Source organism: Mercenaria mercenaria, chromosome 9 (assembly GCF_021730395.1).
Source record: "Mercenaria mercenaria strain notata chromosome 9, MADL_Memer_1, whole genome shotgun sequence".
Classification (NCBI taxonomy): Eukaryota; Metazoa; Mollusca; class Bivalvia; order Venerida; family Veneridae; genus Mercenaria; species Mercenaria mercenaria.
The window spans coordinates 1,589,484-1,614,178 of NC_069369.1; the positions used below are offsets into that span (position 1 = coordinate 1,589,484).

The following is a 24,695-nucleotide window of genomic DNA, read 5'->3' on the forward strand; positions in this document are numbered from 1 at the left end:
AACAATTGTTGAAATATTCAAAGTTAAATACTATATTTAAGATTACTAACGGGCTATATATTATGTTTCATACATTTCTTATTGTAGTTCAGTTTGGTATGCCTACCTTTAGTGCAGCGGGATATGTTGGGTTCCTGGCTGCCACCGTAGCATCCATTATAGAATCAGTTGGAGATTATCATGCCGCAGCCCGAATTGGTGGTGTCCCACCCCCTCCTCCACACGCTATAAATCGTGGAGTAGCTGTGGAAGGTTTCTCCAGTATAATATCTGGTATGATCGGGGCAGGACCTGGCACAACAACTTACAGTGGGGTAATCGGCGCTATCGGAATAACAAAGGTAATATAAGAATACCTCTAGCAAGATAAGACCACGTTCCAGTAATGCAGCCTCCTTAAACTAAAAGTGCACGATCAATGCCATAAACGCCTTAGTTAGGAAAGATTGAGCCTGTTTATGATAATGACTTTACTTAAAGTAAGTGATGTCACAAAAGATTTGTAAATTAAAGCCACCCAAATGTCACTAAATTTCCGTCAAGAGTTCCCGCTGACACTTGCATCTTTACAAGATTTACAAGACGTCAATAGAGTACATTCCATTTTGTACGAATTTCAGATATAATAACTATTGGCAAATGAAAATTTGAAAGTGGAAATGTATTAAAAAGTCACTTTTATGACAGAAAAGATGAAAATTTTATCAGTCACCGACGAAATACGACGGACCCATCATAAACTAAAATCAATTTCTGATATAGCGGATGTTTTTACCGGTGCTGAAAAACTACATGTTACACACCAGAGGTAAATGATGTGTTTACGTAAATTCAGAAAAATATCAAACACCTTGATAGTTTCTCTCTGTTCCTTGTACAACATTTCTTGATTCAGAAAAAAGTTATTTTAGCAAAAGCACATAACGTATCTGCACTCAAACTAAAAGTTGTTGTGTACCGTTGAAAACGTTGATTTCACATAAGCAAAAATAGTGCTATAAACTGTTATATTACAATTATGCCTGCAAGAAAAAACATCTGTCACTGGCCGTAGGTGAGGATAAAAATCTTTAGACTAGACAGTAACCATGGAGATGGATATTCCTATCTGCACCAACATTATAATCTAGACTGGTGAAAATGAGATGCAGACGCATCTTTTAAATCAGTTTCAATTTAAGAATTCATATGTAATCAAAGATTTCAAACAAAATAAAACATTTTCTCTCCTTTACAATATCTTATACTACTAATTTGTTCCTAAGTGTTAGAAATGAAATCTGCCACTATGTGAATCATATACTATTGTGACATATTACCATCTATTCTAAAGGTTGCAAGCAGAGCTGTGTTTATCACAGCAGGGTTTGTAATGGTTATCTGCGGTGTTGTCGGGAAGTTTGGGGCTTTTCTCACATCAATTCCATATCCGGTGGTTGGTGGAGCTGTCATTGTACCTGTTGGTATGGTGGTCGCCGTGGGTATATCCACTTTGAAATTTATAGACTTGGAATCGACAAGAAATCTTACAATCTTCGGGACGTCAATCTTTCTGGGTTTGATGATACCACAGTATATAAATGATCCCGAAAATGCCAATGTCATTGATACAGGTACTATTTTGTTCATTTTAAGTATGTTACAATTATCATCTCCACTATTAAAATATCTTGATGCCATTTTTACGAAATTACAATAGATGGAAAATCAAAACAATATACATCTCAGCGCTTCATACAGATTGTCATCGTCGGACACCCAAGATTACTTTTTTCTGTTCCTCCGTAAACAGTGAGACGATTGGCTAGTTTTCTGTCGTTTTGTGAGACAGACTTACTTATACGCCGAATAATCACGGATGTACATATAATCAACAGTTATACATGTTTCTGAACTGAAATTTGTCAACGTGGCAAATTGCAGTTTTTGAGAAGTGAAAAATATATATGATATTTTTGACTGTGAAAATACCAGATATATTTCACTCTAATATTTTGAAAAAGCATGCAATAAATTAATAAATATTTGCAACCCATGCTTTGATACAGGTAAAAGTATGCATGTTATATACTACAGGTAACGAGGAGTTAGATCAAGTTATCAAAGTCTTGTTGGGAACGTCAATGTTTGTTGGTGGATTCGTCGGTTGTTTGTTAGATAACACTGTTTCAGGTATAGACTTAATCTCTGTGGGAATCTTTTTTTATACTATTTATGTGTACAAAAGAAGTTTTCAAGGATTCTAATAAATTTTTTTTCTGTTTTATTTTGGAGAAAAAGGTCTTTAGTCTTTAGTGGCCAAGTGGTTAAGGTCATTGACAGTGGCTTCGAATCACTTTCCATCACCGATGTGGGTTCGAGTCTCACCCGAGGCGTTGAATTCTTCATGTGAGAAAGGTCGATGGTTCTACGTGATGAAATAATGCACGGAGGGGCACCTAGGGTCTTCCTCCACCATCAAAGCTAGAAACTCGCCATATGGCCTATAATTGTGTCGGTGCGACAGTAAAATCCAACAAAAAGGTCTTTAGTTTATAACACATTATTTTTATTTATATTCTTGTCCAATCTAAGTTGATACCGGTGCAGTTTGAATTGCTAGACATACCACTCTTTCGTTGAGACTACACTTTATAAAATAGATATGCGGGTTTTAAGAATTTATAAAACGATGAAAAGGAACGAACGTATAAATTTCTTTTAAAAACATAGAATATTTAGAAATGCTATTTCATTTGTTTATAGGGACGGATGAAGAACGCGGAATATTATCGTGGCGGAAAAGAAACGTTACAACATTCGACGCCTCTGGAAGAGATGCGTCCTTATCCATGTACGAGTACCCGTATGTAACAAAGTATTTTAGACGCTTGCGGGTTTGTTCCTACATACCGGTGTCACCAACGTTCGATAAAGGCATGAATGTCACGTGCTCTCGTGCTTGCTGCCGCCCGAAAACGAAACGTAATAATGTGTCTGGAGAAGCAAACTTGAATCAATATGCATTTGATAACACAGAAAGTTTTGCTCATTCCGCTAGTCTGGATGTGAAATGGTAATGATGACAGGTCTTGCGAGTTTCAATAGACATCCTATTTTTACGCTTTCATAAACTCAGTGTAATATTATTCTATACTTAGTAATTTGTTATGTAACAAATTTAGACAAATTATATTTAGTATATATCCATACATAACACGTTGTCATGTTGTTTAGTTGAAACAGCAATGTCAAATATATATTACACCAAAATGCAAATTTTAAAAATCATTTCTATGTTACCAAAACCAGACTATTAGACATCTATAAACAACACTGGTATTCAAATATTAATGACTCGAGCAGATTATCCTTATGTAGTAAATATAATATAAACAGGAATTTAAACAGGAACAATATCTAAACTACCAGATACTGAATAAATGAAAAGAAATTTAGCATATAACTGACCAAAGTTAGACTCTCTTCTCACAACATTGCGATCGGGACAGACGGACATCATGGAATTCCTCAGGAAGAACAGATATGTCCGAACTGTACAATGAATGTCATAGAAAATGAATTCCAGCTTTTACTAATTTGGCAGAAGTACTATGACAGGAAACGAAAATATTTCAAAGCATATTATTGCAGATGGCCGAATATGAGAAAATTTGAAACATTAATGTCAAGCGAAAAATGAAAGGATTTATGCAATCTTGCTATATATTTTTATATTTTGCAATTAAAAAAAGAACTTACTTTTTCATTTGTCTTTATTTTTCTATGCAAGAGGTTCGAACATGTAGCTAATTTCTCGGTAAACTTGTTTTGCGAATATGTGGTATTTTTAGTGCGTTCATTCATCTTTTACACACACTTTGTGCAATTGTATACATTTTTATTGTCTATAAGTAGAAGTACATATGCTGTTAAATGCAAGATACAATTTCTGTTCTGTACTGTTCTGTTCTATATAAATGATGTACTTTATAGTCTAGACTGGTTTCATGAGATTCTCTTTTATTTAAGCAAATATATCATGAAACACATAACATAACATAACACTATAGATTGTTCTATTATACTGGTATCGTTACCGGGCTTGAATTGTGCAATGCACAACACGAGATGATGACACCCTAGTGGCGCAGTAATACAAATAGGTTTCTCTGGCGCATTGTTTGCAACAAAATCATATATACCTGCCATTGAAATACAAGCTTGATGTTAGATAAAATCTGATTTATATCATTTCTTTTTATGTCAACGTTTTAATTACATAAACAAAGAAATGATGTAAAGCTTATTTTAGTTTAGCCTATTATTCGATTGAGACTATACAAATGGATTTCTGAAAAAGACGACAACAGATCAAAGAACAAGGAGGGACTGGTATACGCTGCTTTTTCCTGAAGGACGTTAACAGTGACGTAGTTAAACACTTGAGGCTGAAAGAGATCTGAAATAAAAAAAAATCTCAGCCATGATTTGGACCGGCAGCTATGTATACAGTCGTAGGCAAAAAAATGATAGGTCTACCAACTGCACCACGTGTCCTATCAAGAAGTGACTGCATTATATTAAGAGGTAAATCATTGATGAAAATATTATACACCTGATTTACCTTTGACACTAAGTCATGTCCAAGGACGCACATTCCAGTTATCATAAAAGCACAATACGAGTCCTAAAATACACAAGAAATAAGAAAAACTCATAACTGACGAATGTTCCAAGAATGTTACAGAAAACAAAACTTTACATTGCATATCTGGGTTAGCCATGTTGTGTTGATATCCTCTCTCAGCCGTAGTCAGTTGCCTGCCTTAATGTCAAGTGTTTGCTTGTTGCGATTCATAATTAAAGTGCACGAACCGTTCTCAGTAGACGGTATCGAGGTAACTGAACGCGATTAGGCTCAGTCCGAGGGTATAGATCCCTTTTGTTCTTGCTTTTTATCTTTATTACAGTTCTTAACTATTCATATAGAAACGCCATGACTTCCTTCACAACCAGTGCAAATTATGACGAATCTTCATATATTTGAAAGCAACACAAAATCAGGTGTTTCATGTTCTGGGACTTCTTTGTAAGAAGAGCTGGTGGTGCTTAATATTTGTTTTAGGTGCAGGTCTTTGTCTATAGCTGTTGTAGGTGTAGCTGGTTGTCAGTAGCTGTTGTAGGTGGAGCCGATTATCAGCAGCTAATGTAGGTGGGCTGATTGTCAGCAGCTGTTGTAGGTGGAGCCGATTATCAGCAGCTAATGTAGGTGGGCTGATTGTCAGCAGCTGTTGTAGGTGGAGCCAGTTATCAGCAGCTAATATAGGTGGGCTGATTGTCAGCAGCTGTTGTAGGTGGAGCCGATTATCAGCAGCTAATGTAGGTGGGCTGATTGTCAGCAGCTGTTGTAGGTGGAGCCGATTATCAGCAGCTAATGTAGGTGGGCTGATTGTCAGCAGCTGTTGTAGGTGGAGCCGATTATCAGCAGCTAATGTAGGTGGGCTGATTGTCAGCAGCTGTTGTAGGTGGAGCCAGTTATCAGCAGCTAATATAGGTGGGCTGATTGTCTGATGTTTTTAAGGTGGAACTGATTGTCAGTTGTTGTTATATCGCACTGGTGGTCAGTAGTTATTGTAGTGGAGCCCGTCAATATGATGGTCAATAGTTGTTAAAGATGGAGCACGTTGGGAAGAGATGGTTATTAGTAGTTGTAAAAACACTTTTTTGTACAAGTTTGTAATATTATTACATTTACGCATACATTTTCAAATAAGGTCTGCACAGTGCATTTCTGTCTTTAAAGACGATGCAGTATGTATTTATATTTTGTGGATGTAAAAACGTCTGTCACATGTTTTGGGTGATTTCTTTTCTTGCAAAAACACTACTGTCTTTTAGTCCGCCAACCGCAGAGCATTTTCAGCTTTTAATCAATAGTCAACTAACTTTCCGCCTGAGCTTCAGCTCTACAGGATGATATGCATAATGTTCATGTTATCCTATGTGTATACGACAACTGTAAATTCTAGAACATGACAAAGATTACTTGAAAAATATATACATATCACAGTTTAGCTTCCTCTTTATTGTAAGTTACTTCAATTTCTATATCCTCTGTCGCTGCCTGGTTGTCGTATCCAGTTTTCATTAGACTTTTCTGATTTTTGTTCGAACAGCAACAAGAACAATTGGCTGTGATTTCTTTATTAAACGCTGGCGATACCGGTATATATGAACAGCATTTCACACGTCTAAAACACTTAGTAACGTACGGGTACTCGTACATTTCAATAGATTGATTTGGATCTATACCATCTGATCTGATGAGGAGATTCTTACGCCATGACAATATCCCTCTTTCTTCATCTGTCCCTGTAAGCATAGTTGTTTTTGTATAAAAACAGCAACTATTGTCTTTCGGTTAATTGATGCAAGCTAAGGACTGTCGAGCCTATGGTATGTGAGTACTGAACATAGCTTAGTACGGGACAATAATAATACGTTTATTTAAAGGAGCAATCCAAGACTTTGATAAAATTCATATTGTTTTATTTTTTTTTAATTAGCTGTAGCATTAACTAAGTTTCATTCAGATTGTTTGGCAGAACTCAGATACAGTTTCATTTATGAGAACAGAAACAGTTAGATACGAAAATTTTGGACTTGGAGACCATTAAATGTTGTGTCCGTTTTGCGATACACCCTTGAAACTGATCGAATGCCATGTGTGTTTTAGAATGTAAGATATATTACTAATAATCATTTTGTTTCACTATGCTCGACTTTCGCCAAAACATTTATTAGTAGATATTGATTTAAATCTAGAATAAAGATCACATGCATCGGATAATTATAAGATCCCACCTATTATTCATGTGAGGAATATGGTAGGTGCTTATACAGAACAAGATAGCTGAGATCCAGGTTCACTTGTTAAACTGGAATACACAGAGTAAAATAACAAAACAAACAAACAGGTCTCCAAGATAAGCTGAATGTTTCATACCCGGTACAGTATTGTCCAACAGACAACCCACAAATCCACCAACAAACATTGCAGTGCCCAGTAGAACTTTTATTACTTGATTCAGTTCCTCATTACCTGAAGAAACATAGATTTTAATAGTAAAGTGCAAGGAACGCGTACTGATCTTTAACGAGTACAAAATTTCACAAGGAACAGCTAAACTTTAAAACCCCAAGATCACAAGATTTAGTTTTCCAGTTTTGCCTTTTGTGTATAAATTTCAGCACATTTGTTTTTTTTTCAACTGGTACTGCTTCCGGTTTAGGATTAACTCAGTGCGGTAAGAGTTCACATTTAAAATAGTTTTACATGTAATAAGTATTTTCTCATGTATATAAGAAAGAATATCATCACATCAAATGTTGAACATTACCTGTGTTGATTATATCCGCATTTGCTGGACTGTTTATGTACTGGGGGACCATCAAACCCAGAATAAGTGATACTCCCAAAATAGTGAGGTTCCTTGTAGAATCCAGGTCTATGAATTTTAACGTCGATATGCCCACAGCACTCACCATACCGAACAAAACAGTCAGTGTTCCTCCAATAATAGGATCTGGTATCAAAGTTAACACGGCCCCAAACTTCCCAATCACACCACAGACTAATAGTATCACTCCAGCTGTCAGAAAAACTGCCCGACTCGCCACCTTAAAATAATATATCATAAAAGGACTGTTAAAAGCAAAAACCGATAAAAAGCATAGTCAAAACAAAATATGCTGTCAGCTAACTATTCACAGTAAATTTGCATATCAGGCAATGATTATTACACTGACATACGTTACTTTTATTAGATACCGGTCAAAATACTGAAAAATGTAACATAAGTAATGAAGATAAAGCCTTTCCTTCGTGCATTACTTAGAAGCATATAAATCTGAAATCTACTGAGCTGTGGTCTACATAATACCTTTGTTATTCCTATAGCTCCAATGTTTCCACTGTATGAGGTCGTACCATGGCCGGCCCCTACCAATCCTGACACTATACTGGAGAGGCCCTCCATGGCTATACCGCGGTTTATTGCATGAGGAGGTGGAGGAGGTGCCCCAGAGATACGAGCCGCGGCGTAATAATCTCCGATTGACTCTATAATGGAGGATATGGTAGCTGCCAGGAAAGCAACATAACCGGCGGCACTAACAGTGGGTGTTCCAAACTGAACTGAAGTGTACAAAAGGGAAATTGATGGTCAACTTTCCCGACATAATGTATGATATAAAGCGTCATTAAGTCAATTATATGCGCATAGGTTATTTATCGGGCCTCCGTTTGCGAGTAGTTCGAATCACTTATCCCTCCCGGCTGTGCTGGTGGATTTGTGGGTTGTCTGCTGGACAATAGTGTACCGGGTATGGAGACCTGTTTGTTTGTTAGTTAAAATGAGGAAACCATCAAGCTGGCTTATGGAAGATCGGTGGTTCTATCCAACTGTCCGTCCGTGTCTGAAACAAGGTCTGTAGGTGTATCTTCCTCCACCCGTAGATGCACCTTGGGTCGTCCTCCATCCGTAGGTGCACCTTGGGTCTTCCTACATCCGTAGATGCACCTTGGGCCTTCTTCCATCCGTAGGTGCACCTTGGGTTTTTCTTCATCCGTAGATGCACCTTGGGTCTTCTTCCATCCGTAGGTGCACATTGGGTCTTCCTACACCCGTAGGTGCACCTTGGGTCTTCTTCCATCCGTAGGTGCACCTTGGGTCTTCCTTCACCCGTAGGTGCACCTTGGGTCTTCCTACACCCGTAGGTGCACCTTTGGTCTTCTTCCACCCGTAAGTGCACCTTGGGTCTTCTTCCATCCGTAGGTGCACCTTGGGTCTTCCTTCACCCGTAGGTGCACCTTGGGTCTTCCTACACCCGTAGGTGCACCTTGGGTCTTCCTACACCCGTAGGTGCACCTTGGGTCTTCCTTCACCCGTAGGTGCACCTTGGGTCTTCCTTTACCCGTAGGTGCACCTTTGGTCTTCTTCCACCCGTAGGTGCACCTTGGGTCTTCCTTCATCCGTAGGTGCACCTTGGGTCTTCCTTCACCCGTAGGTGCACCTTTGGTCTTCTTCCACCCGTAGGTGCACCTTGGGTCTTCTTCCATCCGTAGGTGTACCTTGGGTCTTCCTTCACCCGTAGGTGCACCTTGGGTCTTCCTACACCCGTAGGTGCACCTTGGGTCTTCCTTCACCCGTAAGTGCACCTTGGGTCTTCCTTCACCCGTAGGTGCACCTTTGGTCTTCTTCCACCCGTAGGTGCACCTTTGGTCTTCTTCCACCCGTAGGTGCACATTGGGTCTTCCTTCACCCGTAGGTGCACCTTGGGTCTTCCTTCACCCGTAGATGCACCTTGGGTCTTCTTCCACCCGTAGGTGCACCTTTGGTCTTCTTCCACCCGTAGGTACACCTTGGGTCTTCCTTCATCCGTAAGTGCACCTTGGGTCTTCCTACACCCGTAGGTGCAAATTGGGTCTTCTTCCACCCGTAGGTGCACCTTGGGTCTTCCTCCACCCGTAGGTGCACCTTGGGTCTTCCTTCACCCGTAGGTGCACCTTAGGTCTTCCTCCACCCGTAGGTGCACCTTGGGTCTTCCTCCACCCGTAGGTGCACCTTAGGTCTTCCTCCACCCGTAGGTGCACCTTAGGTCTTCCTCCACCCGTAGGTGCACCTTAGGTCTTCCTCCACCCGTAGGTGCACCTTAGGTCTTCCTCCACCCGTAGGTGCACCTTGGGTCTTCCTCCACCCGTAGGTGCACCTTGGGTCTTCCTTCACCCGTAGGTGCACCTTTGGTCTTCTTCCACCCGTAGGTACACCTTGGGTCTTCCTTCATCCGTAAGTGCACCTTGGGTCTTCCTACACCCGTAGGTGCAAATTGGGTCTTCTTCCACCCGTAGGTGCACCTTGGGTCTTCCTCCACCCGTAGGTGCACCTTGGGTCTTCCTTCACCCGTAGGTGCACCTTAGGTCTTCTTCCACCCGTAGGTGCACCTTGGGTCTTCCTCCACCCGTAGGTGCACCTTGGGTCTGCCTCCACCTGCAGGTGCACATTGGGTCTTCCTTCACCATTAAAAGCTTTGAAGTCGCTTTACAACCTTCAACGGTGTCAGTGTTAAACCAAAACAAAATGTTTATTTAGGTTATAAATATTGCTTTATCATTGTTTTATTTACCTCTAACGTAAGAGTGTGTCCTGTTTATTGATTGTTTCCTTTTACACACACTAATAAAATACATGTACATTATTCTTCAAAATACTCATTTGCGGGTTCCGCGGATTAAACCGTAGGAAGTCCACGGCAATGTGAGATTGGATCAAATGTGTTACTTGTTTGATACTTCTCATCTAAATCCGTTTAAAAATAATATTTCTATATCATACATACGTGGATATGGCCAATAAAACCACGGTGCTCGTTCTAGTACGTCAATGCGTGCGTCTGTCCGCGCCATGTAACTGAGTTCTGTTGAATTATTTGGAAAGACATCAGTAACAGTTAGTACTAAGCAGAACAACCAACTCACACATATACTTAGTATCACCTGTAAGTAAATATGAAAAATACACTATAACTATTTTGTGCAGCACAAAACATACAAATAGTCTCATATGGCTAAATCTCATCGAGAAAGCATGAAAAGAGTGTGTGACCATTCGCCGATTTTTGTAGGTTATAGCTACTTATGAGATCCTTCTAGTTTAATCGATGAACAGCGTGACAATAAATTGATACTCTCAAATACATGTCCGAGAAAAAAACATAAAGAAAGTATGCCTATAGAAGCATTATTTGAACAAGAAAGGTCGCATGTTATCAATACAGTTTATCAGTTGAGCAGTCATGGTGCACGTGTGACGAAAGCCTGATTTGTCTTGCTGCACTTATATAAAACAATATGATAAATCAAGCAAAAAGCAAGTCTATAATTTTGGATAAAATTGTGTCCAGACCAGTTACAATATTTTAAAACAAATACATACTGCTACCATATTTAGTATTTTGTCTAAATTTATTCAAAATTGCAAAGAACTTCTGATAAACCAGTAAAATATACAATTACCGGAAATAGCTGAAATATTGGATACCCAGCTATATGAAAATGACGCTTTGCCGACCATGCTGGGAGCGGCAGTTTTAACTTGCCAAGATACAGTGTGAACAGTAGTGTCAAACACATTGCACTGAAAAAATAAAGATAAGTTTATTGTGCTAAATTACATTTATTTCCCCTAGGCTCCTCAATATATTTTTACCTAGATACAAAGTGTGAGTCTAAATTTACCGCCATGACACGTCAGTTTTCAATGTTCCTCGCTGTACATCTACTTTAATGCCCATGTTCAAATAAAATAATAACATGTATCATAAATTCAGGGCATGCATTGCACCCACTGAACTTGTAAACGATACGGTAAGAAATGTATATATATGTACTTCATATCCAAACAGCCTGAAATAATTCGGTGGATATTCAACAACCCTTCCTCATGAACCCTTCTCTCCTCATATAAATACTCGTTGAAAGTTATCATTTACCTTTAATTTTATCAACTCCATAAGACAATTATACAGTTTGTCAAAAGTTTTGTACAAATGGAATTTGATAGTATACGCAATAACCTATGTCCGATGAATGTTTAAAGGAAAGAAAATATGACATTATTTCTCACTTACAAAAATGCAACACCCCAGTGAATTTTATTGAAGTCAATGACAACACTGGTAAGTGATAAGCCAATCAGCGATATTGTAGGAGCAATGGTCAGGGGCCCAATAAACTGCAGCAAGATGCCTATCATCCCAGTACAACCAAGCACGAGCTGTGTGATTGACGCGATGACTAAATTGCCTTGGATCTGAAAACGGTGAGAAAACATGTCGTTGTCGTCGCATGTTAGCTTGCACACATATGGAGTACAAAATCTGAATTAGATACGTGAAATGAAATGGACAGGTGTTCTGCTGCAACAGATAACAATCACATGGTGCATGCTGCATTCTTCTCTCCTCAAATATTCACTGTAACATAAAGTTAAGAGTAAATTGTTATTCGGGATATCCAGTTTGAAAACAAAGTAAGAAAAATGAAAAAAAAACTTGCCATTGTTCACAACAGGCAAACTTCCCTTTCAATGGAATAAGGTCAAAATAATGCGTCATTGTCTGTATGATTAAATGCTTCCAATAAAAAATGAAAATGAATATCCGAATAACACTGATTTCTTGATAAGGATTAGATAGGTGTGTTTTTGTTATGAACGAACATGCATCTTCACCTTCTATTTTCTATTGTTCTAATAAGTATTTGATTATAGTAAATCAATGTTTTTCATGCTGTTTCTGATAAACAGTGTTTGACTTGACAATTCGGAATATTTTATAGCAAGAGCGTCTTTTAAACAATGTCATTTTTCGCTGAAATGAAGGTTCTTCTACAAATATATAGGCCCCGAATTTTGATCTCTCCTTAATCATGGTAATGTACTTAATTGATACTAAAATATATATTTGAACAAGTTACCTCTCTCATTCTGCTTTTCCAAATTTCGTCACTGTCTGTGCCATTTGATGTCGCACTGTCCCCTGAACACAATCATGTTTTTATAAATGAACAGCAAGACAATAACTCACATGTTAGATATTGCCAGAAATATGATTATTTAAAACTAAGAGGGAATGTATCAGTTTATATATTTTTAGAAACTGATTGGTGTTTTATGATTAAAAAGGATGAAAATAATTATGAAAGCTGGAAAGCAATCATTAAGGGCACTGTCATTTGTATGCCTGATGCGTGATTTGGGACACTGCGAGCCTAATCGAACTGTGGGATGACCTATGACAGAGTTTCAAAATTATCTAGCAAATATTAAACGTAGGATTTGATGTGTATTTGGTGTGCATGTTTTTTTTACACCTGAATGAAGATTTTCATTATTTGAACTAAACTACTTTACACGATATCCATTATCAGAATAGAATGACAGTGTCATAGGTCCCTTTATGGTCGCTGCTGCTTTTAGAATAGTTATATTTTCAACAGCTATTTCTCATTTTCAAAATGATTTATTCCTGTCTATGTTACAAAAACATAACCTCACCTGATCATTGTACACTTTACGTGTAATATTTGTCAAAAAGTCACAAATTTTAACGCGAGACTGTCCATTGATTTAAGACATATTGCTTACATAGATTATCTAAAAATTTAATTTGCCATTTTGTTGAACATTACCTTTGAAACAAAGCATGGATACAAATTTAATTAAATATTAAAAGGTTAATGATGTTCTCATTTTAATTCTATTTTCAAAATTCTTTCAAATCCTTCATTAATCTAAGAGCACCAAGCATACTAAATAAAAAGTAGAGCTGCTTTTGAGAAAAGCGCATGTTTCCCACAACTGCCTAATCATCTGAATAGAAATGTATCTGAGTCAACCATGCACCAATACATGTATCAATTGCATCTGTGTACAATTCCGATGAGAAATGTTCGACTTAGAGTGCGGACAAGTGTATAATAATCGGTAATTCAGGTGCAAGGGTCGATTGGGCTAGTTATCGAACTTGGCCGAGGACTTATTGGCAAACAAATTTTGTTCAAGTTTGGAAAAGATCGGATGAGAAATATTCGACTTAGAGCGCTGACAAGATTTGTGACAGACACATACACACACACGGACAGGAGTAAATCAATGTCTTCCACACCACTGTGTGGCGGGAGACATAGATAGTGTTGCAATTCCTTTTAATGCCTGTTTATGTACGTGTGGCTATACTATATAGTATGTGCGAGTACCTGGACATCTCCATCTGTCTACAGCCATCATTGCGACAATAGGTGCGACAAAAGCATGGGAGCCTCCCTGTATGATACCCAGTCTGAAATAGTAAGCATGTTACACATCTAATAAACAGGTGTTCAGTCTAGGAAACCACTAGATTACGATATTGAAAGAGTATAAATGAGCCGTGCCATGAGAAAACCAACATAGTGCATTTGCGACCAGCATGGATCCAGACCAGCCTGCGCAACCGCGTTGTCCGGTCAGGATCCATGCTATCCGCTTTGAAAGCCTATTGCAATTAGAGAAACTGTTAGCGAACAGCACGGATCCTGACCAACGCAGGCTGGTCTGGATCCATGCTGGTCGCAAATGCACTATGTTGGTTTTCTCATGGCGCGGCTCAAATTACTACAAACGCAAGCAGAAGAAACGTTTGTTTCGTCTATTATGAACAAATTGAGTGAAGTTAATGAACTGATACATGATAAAATCGCATACAGCGTAACATATTTACAAGTGCAAAACAGTTATTCGGCCAAACTTTATATAAGCATTTAAAATTTCACAAGGTTTGTAAGAACATTCTGTTCACACAACGTGACGATAAATAAGCCATCATGAATTTAGTCGGTTTTGCTATTAGATCGGTCACTTGTATACTTGATTCAAAATATTTTCGAATTGTAGATATAGTACACGTGTTTACCTGATTCAAAACATTTTCTAAGGAAGGTAGCTATGGGACACGTGTTTACCTTATTCCATACATTGTCTGAGGATGGTAGTTATAGTACACGTCTTTACCTGAATCGAAACATTTTTTGAGGGTGGTGCTGCTATGGCACACATGATTACCTAATTCCAAATATCGTCTGGAGGATGGTAACGGCATGACACGTGTTTACCTGATTCCAAATACTGTCTGGAGGATGGTAACGGCATGACACGCGTTTACCTGATTCCAAATACTGTCTGGAGGATGGTAACGGCATGACATGTGTTTACCTGATTCCAAATATCGTCTAGAGGATGGTAACGGCATGACACGTGTTTACCTGATTCCAAATACTGTCTGGAGGATGGTAACGGCATGACACGTGTTTACCTGGTTCCAAATATCGTCTGGAGGATGGTAACTTCAACACGTGTTTACCTGATTCCAAATACTGTCTGGAGGATGGTAACGGCATGACACGTGTTTACCTGATTTCAAATACTTCCTGGAGGATGGTAAAGGCATGACACGTGTTTACCAGATTCCAAATATCGTCTGGAGGATGGTAACGGCATGACACGTGTTTGCCTGATTCCAAATACTGTCTGAAAGATGGTAACGTCAACACGTGTTTACCTGATTCCAAATATCGTCTGGAGGATGGTGACGGCATGACACATGTTTACCTGATTCCAAATACTGTCTGGAGGATGGCAACGGCATGACACATGTTTACCTGATTCCAAATACTGTCTGGAGGATGGTAACGGCATGACACGTGTTTGCCTGATTCCAAATACTGTCCGAAAGATGGTAACGTCAACACGTGTTTACCTGATTCCAAATATCGTCTGGAGGATGGTGACGGCATGACACATGTTTACCTGATTCCAAATACTGTCTGGAGGATGGCAACGTCATGACACATGTTTACCTGATTCCAAATACTGTCTGGAGGATGGTAACGTCGACACGTGTTTATCTGATTCCAAATACTGTCTGGAGGATGGTAACGTTGACACGTGTTTACCTGATTCCAAATACTGTCTGGAGGATGGTAACGGCATGACATGTGTTTACCTGATTCCAAATACTGTCTGGAGGATGGTAACGGCATGACACATGTTTACCTGATTCCAAATACTGTCTGAAGGATGGTAACGTCAACACGTGTTTACCTGATTCCAAATATCGTCTGGAAGACGGTAACGGCATGACACATGTTTACCTGATTCCAAATACTGTCTGGAGGATGGTAACGTCAACACGTGTCTACCTGATTCCAAATACTGTCTGGAGGATGGTAACGGCATGACACATGTTTACCTGATTCCAAATACTGTGTCGACACGTATTTACCTGATTCCAAATACTGTCTGGAGGATGGTAACGTCGACACGTGTTTACCTGATTCCAAATACTGACTGGAGGATGGTAATGTCGACACGTATTTACCTGATTCCAAATATCGTCTGGAGGATGGTTGCAATGCCACACATGAACATAGTTATACTCAGCAGTGTAGATTTCACATCATTATTGTCTCCCACACAAATCAGTCCAGACAAAATAAACGGGATGGACAATGTTCCTCCAATACACATAATAGCTTGCTGCAGAAAAGAGAGAAAATTATTTTAAAGTGATCTTGTTTTATTATATATTGTCACTAAACTTTAAACGTGCATCATGCTCCTATTGATTTCGGTGGAAAGGATTCCTGGGGTGGATGTACACAAGGCAAAGGCACACAATAAGTCAAAATGACTGGCCATTTCAAAAGGTATAATGCTATAATAAACAAAAATATCTTCAAATTTTGATCTGAATTTCTTATATTATTTTTGTTTTCCATATTTTTTGTCCTCTTATTGTAAAAACACTTATATATATACTTGTCCCACTTATTATCTGCCATTTTCATTAATATCCAGCAAACAGCCTATGAACGCAGGAGGGTGATGTGACAGTATGTGTGTGAAATGTCCATGTCATTTACACTGGTCTGTGTGATTGCTGCACTCTTCTGAGAGATTTTGATAAAAACACATCAAAATAACATTATTTGTTGTTTTTTTATATTATAATTTGCATATCACTGAGTCGTTAAGAGTACTCATTTACTCGGGGGCAGCTTGTAAGTTCAAAACTTGTTTGTAAATCTACTGAACAGTAAGATTATCAATTAATCTGTAGGGTTACTGTGTTATTTTTCTGCAGACTTAAGTGAAGCATGTGGATCTTAAGTATGTTTTTAACATGCTCGAGTAAACGATAAATAGCAATAGGAGGAACATGACACAAAAAATAGTAAATTTGAAACCCTAAGACTGATGGGCTTTTAAAGGGTGTGCCATAATCATGTGGCTTATGCGACATTTTCTAATGGCTAAACTTAAAATCAATTTAGACCTATGTACTATTTAAGGAGTGAGTCATCATGGTGTAACATGGGTACCATTAAAGATATATCAGACCCAAATATATAGTTGAAAATATGAACAATTACTCCATAGTAGTTATATAAACATGAAATTAACAGGTGTGTATGTATGAACAGTACTGATTGCTAGGTTAAAAATATAATGTGGTACACACCTTATACATGTATAGCTAAGCACATTATAAATGTGAACTACCACTAAAAACTGGAAGTTTTTAAAATGACTATTACACATGACATTTAATTGTACATGTAGCTCTATATTCACATGATATATTGTGTGAAGTTTCATTCATTTGATGATGAATTTTTATTTTTAATGTTAATTCGCTTTATATTGGACATCTGTAAGATTTTTATCTGCTGCAGTCAATATTTAACACAGGAAAAAGTGAGTTATGTTGTTGTCCAATAAGGCTTTTAAGTTTATGTTAAAACGATAAAACAGCTGTCATTTTGGCTGTATGCATTATTACGTTAAAAAGCACTTCTTTCAATACTGCACATGGTATAACAATAAAGAATATATATTAAAACTGAAACGAGAGGTACTAACAATATAGTTGGAATAGTTACCTGTAAACCGAAAAGGAAACATAATGGAGGGGACGGCACATCTTCCACACCATACAGAACAGACCCCGGTTCTGTCGCGGAATTTGCAATGTCGTTTGTACTGTCCTTAACTTTGGTTTCCTCCATCTTTCAACCCTACAATTTATAAAATAACGTACAATGAAACCATATCCATTCAGTCAACAAAAAATGATATCAAATAAACCTGTACGTATATTCGTCTGTTTAAACGAGACTCTCCGGTATTGACAGAAAGACAATTAACATTGTATAACATGCATTACTTTACACAGCTTACGTATGAGTGAATCTGCCTTTAAAACCGTTTAAAATCAAACTGGCGTAGCAAGGATGATTAGAAAATTGCGAACTGCACCCCTTCTCCTTTCGGCAAAGTTTGCAGTTTTATTGTTATAAGATTTTATTTAAATTTCTCTGATCACTTTAGCCCGATAAGCTAGCCAGTAGTCATATAAGTTCATTTCTGAATTATGATAATTTAGGCCACTGATCCATTATATTACATATACAAAAAAACTGAATCATATAATATATGAACAGAACAGAACAGAATATAGTATATTCGACTTGTACACATACACAGGTACCTCGTTGTACAAAACATTCATATGTACATGTATTTTGTATACATTTACAAAATTACGAGATCTCACATAACAGAAGATGTTTTCTTGGAAGCATAGTGACAGAACATGTCAAGATTGTTTTATAATTTGTTCATGTCTAAATCATATCAATGTATAAAACGTATTCATTTCTCTTAAATATGGATAAAAGGGAAAAGTTAGAATAAAGTGATACTCATTTTCAACTTGTTCAATACATTTTTGTTTATCTCTATCTATACTGATATACCTACCCTTTTCAATTATGTTGACACCTAAATTTCTTCAAGTCAAAAATATCAAGACAGATTTTCTTGGCTTCAAAAGTCAATTTCTATGCTTTATATTTTAACAGTTATTTTCTAGAATTTTTTGATTCGCTACACTCGCAGATGTACGTCAAGAAAGGCATTTTTGGTAGACGCACGCACGAAAGGAATACACAAGCACCAACAATTTTATTCTGTTAAAAAGAGCTATTCTACTAACTGTACATCGACAGTTTAAAAGGGCTGCCCTTATTTTCATTCATACTATATAAAGGCGCCTTGAAAATATTGCCAATATAGTGCTATAAATGACAGCGAAGACGTCCATTTGTCGTTTACAACATCTGTAGATAAAATGTAGATGTCTATGTATTGAAGAAAAAAACAACGTCGAAAACAATGCAAATGCGGAAAAGGGATTTATTTTGCCAGCTGCACAATTTCCTGGCATTGCTCCGCTGTGGAGTTGAGCATATCATACGGAAGGTTCGTGGTGGTTAATTTAACTGTAAACTCAGCTTACGAGTTTAAATGCACATTTACAAAAAGTATTTTGTCACTATTCCTTGAAAATGTTCGATAAATATCCAAATAAAAGGATTGTTTAATTCGAGAATATAGGTTTATCAAACGCCCGACATTGCGACACGTAACTTGAAATTGTGACATCTCGTACAAATACGTTTTCATAGGTTTTATACGAGTCTTCTTTTTTTCCTTTATAGTTTATTTTTGCTTACGTTATTAAGTAGTTCATGACATTAACGTGTCACTGCATCTGGAATACATTTAAATAATGTTTATCTGCAAATAGCATAGTGAAATATTCAGATTCATAATAGAAGTTATTCAATCAAATTAGCGCACCATTGCATTGAAGAAAGAGCATGTTAAGTTGTGAAGAAGAAAAAAAAACTTACCTTTAATAGCCAGTAAAATCCATCAATAATAGCGTTAGTCTTGCATAGTGTGAACTACAAGTTTCTACAGTTAAACACGCTTGTTAGATTTGTAATGACATGAAAAAAGCAAACAAGATGGTTAAAAAGATTTCTTTTTTAAATAAGGAGGTAGTGCGTCTAAAGGTAAAATCAATACGAAGGGATAAAATTTCAGCATGTGGTCTAATTATCACAACCGCGAACAAGGTGCCACACTGCTGGTGTTTACATCGTATTTTCCACGACTTTGTTAATTCTGTTAAACATTTATCAGTTTATTTACTTATTTGATCAGGACCTGAAAATTTTTATAAAAAATATTTTCTTTTTCCACCATTGTGTGTATTTACTTTGAGATATTAATCACTGACAAGAATAGACAGGTGCGTTCCTCCAATATTCATTAAAGGAAAAAAAACAGGTGAAAATTATTAAAAAATATATATATATATATTATTCTGTTGTCTGTTTCGTTTCTGACCGCATAAGCCAGTTGGTCATCTGTTGTGCATCTTATGTGGTGTGTCATTTTTTTAAAAAACTGAGAGAAAATGTTAGTAATTGTCTCACATACACACTTTACATGTCCACAGTATACACGAAGAAGAAAGAGCGCTTATTAACTCATTTTGTTGCCAGTGAAAAGATAAACTACAACGCCAAGGAGCTTAGAGACTTCCGTCATAAACACAATCTTCAAAAAAGATTATATACCCAGCCGCAGTATGATTTCCATGTAGACATATATAAGTATACCCCAGAGTTAAAGTCCTTGCAACGTTAAAAAATTCCTATAATAAGCCAAGTCATAGCAGGAAAGCTAGGTCATAGTATGGTCGCCATACACTACCTATCCATTATCCATTAAAGTCACGCGGTTATCTTCTAAATTAAATGTATTAAACAATAATGTCATGTGGTTATTTTCTAAATCAAATGTATTAAACATTACATACTGTACTCTATTGTTTTTAGAAAGAATAGAGCTGATCAAAAAAGTTATCCATTCACGGACGGATTTAGTATACAATGGTTAATGAGTAAATCTCTTGTCCGGCCTAATTTATTGGATCAACGTCAAAGGAAACTATCTTTTTTTCTTCTTCTAACAAATATTTAATTTTATATCGTATGTCTGAGCGGTGCTTAAATTTTATGTCCCAGACTTCCATGCTAAATTGTGTAAGTACGTTTATTTATTCCATAAAGTTAGGTACATCAAACAAGAAAATCATGTTAATATATGTAAAAGCAAACATCCAAAATATGGTAAAATCCGGTTTAGTGAAGTGCTAACATTTACCTTAAAAAGAGGAAAAAAGAGTTTATAACATTTGTAATTCCCTTTGAATAAAATTTTATTATGCAATAAATCGGATTAAAGATTAAGAATATACAGACGAAGATATACAAAACCGCTGAAAGAAACTACCTGATTGGCTGTGACAAACATTCTACTTTATTTTAAGTATATTTTCGTAAGCGCTTTCTCATAGCAGACAGTAGAGTTGCTACAAGTCCCATCAGATTCCGAGTAAGAAGATATGTGTCATTGTGTGTACCTCAATTTTGAAGTAATGACAAGACATTTTACAGATTTACCGATGTCCTCCACCCCGGGGACATTTTGCACGCTGTGGTCTTAATGGCTGAAATCATTTTGGGTATGGTGCGCAACACATCCTCTCGTCATGGGAAAATTCTGCACTGAGTAATATTAAAAGAATCATTAAGGCCACACCAAATTGATAAGTTGTTCATCGGATTTTTTTCTGAAAAAATTGAGGCGGCGAGCGAAAAAATAATTTAAATATTTTTTTTTTGGTTTTTGAGAAAATCAGGAGCGAGCGAAGAGCGAAGAAATATATTTGTCTTCATTTGGCTCTCGACTGACTAATAAAAACCTTAAAATAGAATGTATAGCCCTTTTAAATTAAAAAGTAAGTCCCCAGGGATTGAGAAAATCTGACCTGCAGATGCACAACAAAGCGAACTCGTGAAAAACGGGTAATAACATTGTCATACAGTACACTGTAATCAAATAATGCACGCTTCTGAAAATGCTGTTAGAAAATATGTAATAAACAACAATGCATAACCTTACACCATACTTATCACATACATATGTGACTTGAATATTTACTGCTATGAAAATGTAGCATTCATAGCTGACTTTACAAAGTTTTTCATACATCAAATATTTATGTGAGTATTACTAGATCTATTAAAGCTTCTGATTTGAAACTTTGAACAGTTATTTACTGTCAAAGTCTACACCAGGAAACAATACTCTTAAGTCTGAATCTAGACAGAGTTATGCCCCTTTTTAACATCGAATATTTTAATTAAGTTTTATATAATGACCAATAGCTCTGTACTTTTAAAGCCTCTGACTATTATGTCCCTTTTACTGGCAAAGCTCTGATTTAGAAAAGCCGAGCATGACGTCTTATGTACAGCTCTTTTTCTAACTTTAAACTTTCATAACATATTAAATTTGTTGAAACAAAGTCTCAATTAAGGTCTAAAATGGAGATTAACGTGCATTAACATTAGTCTACTAAATGATTGGAAAATTTGAAATTCGAAAATGTTCTAAAAACAACTCATAATGTAAATTCCTTACCCCACCAACTTTCGTATGCAAATGCTGATCATTTGGACAAGAAAAACAGAAATAAAAACAGATGAGTGACATGCATCAATAAGTATTTACCCTTACCAAAATAATGTAGATTGATGTTATCAAATAAATTAGTATGTCTTTCTTCATCCAGTTTTCAATGAAATAAATCGATTTTTGTAGCGTGTAATTTGGTAAACATTTAAAGAAAATGGCGTAACTGCATAAAGGGGAAATAACTTTAATGCAACTAAATATAAGTGTTATGATTTATTATCGACGATGTGTGCATAGTAGGTATTCATTTTGATTAAAATCCATTTAAGAACAATCTGGGACTGGAATTATAAGCAGTTATACACTTTTACGTCCGTAAAAAGTAGCGCACCAAAAAATTTTGGATTGATTTTTTTCAATGGGGCGAGCGCAAGCCAAAAACAAAAAAAAATGATTTTTTTTCAATGGGGCGAGCGCAAGCCAAAAACAAAAAAAAAATAATTTTTTTTGTGTTTCTGAAAACATACGAGCAGCAAATCCGATGAACAACTTTTTAATTTGGTGAAGCCTAACGTGCATAAATAGGATCCTGTTGACCTTTGACTTCCAAAAGAGACCATTTGAAGGAGTTGTGGTCCTGTGTACTGCAAAACACAGTTTGATTATGGAAAACATTTATAAACACAAAAAGTGGTGCACTTCTTGAAATGTCATCTGTCAGTACAACCAGGATTTTTTCTCTGTAGTAGTTAAGAATTATTTGTGCGGATGAATTTATAATCATGAAGGAAAAGAGCTATGATGGCGTTATATCGCTCAACAGTTTTATAGCTTAATCGTTTATAACATTTCTATCAAATTACTTTGAAAACGGTTGTAAAAATTGTCAATTGACTACAGTCATATAGGAAAACTAGACCTGCTCCTGATAGTCACGAAGTTGTTTTCCTGGTAAATCAAGATGAATTTTAACCGTTTTAGTAGGAGGTTACGCAAGGAACATATATATCAGTGCAATTATTTCATTTGCAAAAATGAGACCACTGGTGTAGGAGCAAATGCTATTTAAAGATTTTTCTATCTTAAAATTGAACAAGCAGCAACCAAAATTTTGCTTTGATGAATTACTATGATGTTATTCTTGGAAAGGTCATCATAGAAATATTTCGAACTCCGACTTCCCTTATCAGAGCAGTATATTGACAATGTTCCTGTGTGAAGGCTTGTTTCACTTTGGAACATTTGTGTAAAATTATGGTAAGTAGGGCCAGTAGTTTCTGGCAAGAAATTTTTTATAGTTTCAACCTTATTCATAAACAGGCATACATATCCGAAAGTAAGAGATTCTTTAGCTACCCTGAGACAGTCTCATTTCTTCCTTCTTTCGCCACTTCTATCCGCGACTTATTCTATCTCTACAATATCTACTCACAAATGTATTTAACGACTCATACTTTCTCTTCTATCACAATTATATTATCCCAAAGAATACCCAAAGGAAGTATTAGAATAAATATACACTCTTTTACAACAAAAGAACCACGGCGTTGCTAAATCGCTCACCTGAATTTCACAGCTGGCTTGAATATTTTGGTAGATGGTCAAGTAAGAAACATTAGTGTGAAATTCAGAAAATTCTGGTGAGATTTTTAAAGTTTCTACTAAAGCCAAATGTTAGGCTAGATGTGTGTCTATTGGACACAGGTGCCCCCACTTCCTGACACTGTACATGGTTTCATAACTATAAATGAAATATCTATACAACAAAAACGTTTAAGCAAAATGTGTACTTTTCACTAAGTCAAGGACAATAACTCTGGTCTGGCCAAGTGAAATCTCAAAAAGAACACAAGGTGCACAACTTCACCTGACGTGTAACAGCCTTCTGTTTTACGACTCTAGGGTCAAATTCCTTTTGAGATACAAAGGACATAAACTTTATGCCCTTAATGCATATTTTTGAAAAGTAGAGGGCCATAACTCGTTTTTTTAGATATATGCGACAAAACTCGGACAGGCAGACATGTTTTTGATTAAGTAAAGGACCAGAGCTCTGGTCTGGTGGTGTAAAATTGCAATTAAAACAGAAGGTGCACAGCTTCACATGCTAAATACAATGATGTAAGGTTTGATGACTGCTTCAAATACTTTCTGAGATATGAGCAACACGAATTCATAAGGATGAACAGACGGATAGACAAGGACAACTGTGTCCATCCCACAAAAAAATTGGGAGGGCACAGAAAATGTGCCCCTTCCCTTCTGGCCTTTTTTTAGTGTAACTGGATTAACTGAATGAGATTGGTAGAAGATCACTACACTACTATTTCTGTGAATTTATTTCAAAATCCTGCTAGCTGTTTCTAAGAATAAGACTTTTAAAGTTTCAGACTTGGCCTACATTTCTTAGACAAAGTTTTGTGAAGATCACATGGAAAGATGTGACCTCTACACTGCTATAAATTGTTTTCTTAATTTAATCTGGCGACCTATTTTTACCTCAGGTACCTTACTTTTAAACTTGACATAGATTTCAGAGAGTCAAACATTCTGACAAAGTTTAACAACAATCAAGACGAAAATGCAACCTCCAGAATTTTTCCATGATTTAACAAAGCTTCCCAGTTTAAGGCCTCAGGTATCCCAGTTTCGAATCTGACCTAGATTTCATAAGGATAAACACCGAGACAAAGTTTTATGAACAGCAAGTTAAAGTGT

The 24,695-nt window shown here is 36.8% G+C and overlaps 2 protein-coding genes across 2 annotated transcripts in view; one reads left to right on the top strand and one right to left on the bottom strand.

Annotated features, from left to right (window-relative positions):
• The window catches only part of LOC128559629 (solute carrier family 23 member 2-like), a 16,634-nt gene extending 12,803 nt beyond the window's left edge, over positions 1-3,831 (top strand). Inside the window, exons 8-11 of the mRNA XM_053551937.1 lie at positions 88-341; positions 1,334-1,613; positions 2,077-2,172; positions 2,746-3,831. Coding sequence (XP_053407912.1) covers positions 88-341; positions 1,334-1,613; positions 2,077-2,172; positions 2,746-3,059 — 944 coding nt within the window. The 3' untranslated portion in view covers positions 3,060-3,831. The remainder of the gene's footprint in view (positions 1-87; positions 342-1,333; positions 1,614-2,076; positions 2,173-2,745) is intronic.
• Positions 3,831-17,662, bottom strand: LOC128559365 (solute carrier family 23 member 2-like). The gene is made up of 11 exons (XM_053550695.1): positions 17,522-17,662; positions 15,958-16,115; positions 13,799-13,881; positions 12,518-12,579; positions 11,671-11,852; positions 11,057-11,177; positions 10,381-10,537; positions 7,926-8,179; positions 7,383-7,662; positions 6,989-7,084; positions 3,831-6,354 (listed from the first exon to the last, which is right to left on the bottom strand). Exons 1-11 carry the CDS (start codon positions 17,645-17,647, stop codon positions 6,047-6,049), a joined length of 1,827 nt encoding a protein of 608 aa, XP_053406670.1. The 5' UTR covers positions 17,648-17,662; the 3' UTR covers positions 3,831-6,046.
• Positions 17,663-24,695: the final 7,033 nt, after the last annotated feature.

Bases quoted from the DNA above. Each gene is read 5' to 3' on its own strand.
- LOC128559365 (XM_053550695.1), bottom strand. From the start codon at position 17,647: ATGGAGGAAACCAAAGTTAAGGACAGTACAAACGACATTGCAAATTCC. The intron at 11,853-12,517 runs GTAACTTGTTCA...CACCGTTTTCAG, and splicing joins GGAAAAGCAGAATGAGAGAG to ATCCAAGGCAATTTAGTCAT. The intron at 8,180-10,380 runs GTATGTATGATA...TGTACACTTCAG, and splicing joins GTTTTATTGGCCATATCCAC to TTCAGTTTGGAACACCCACT.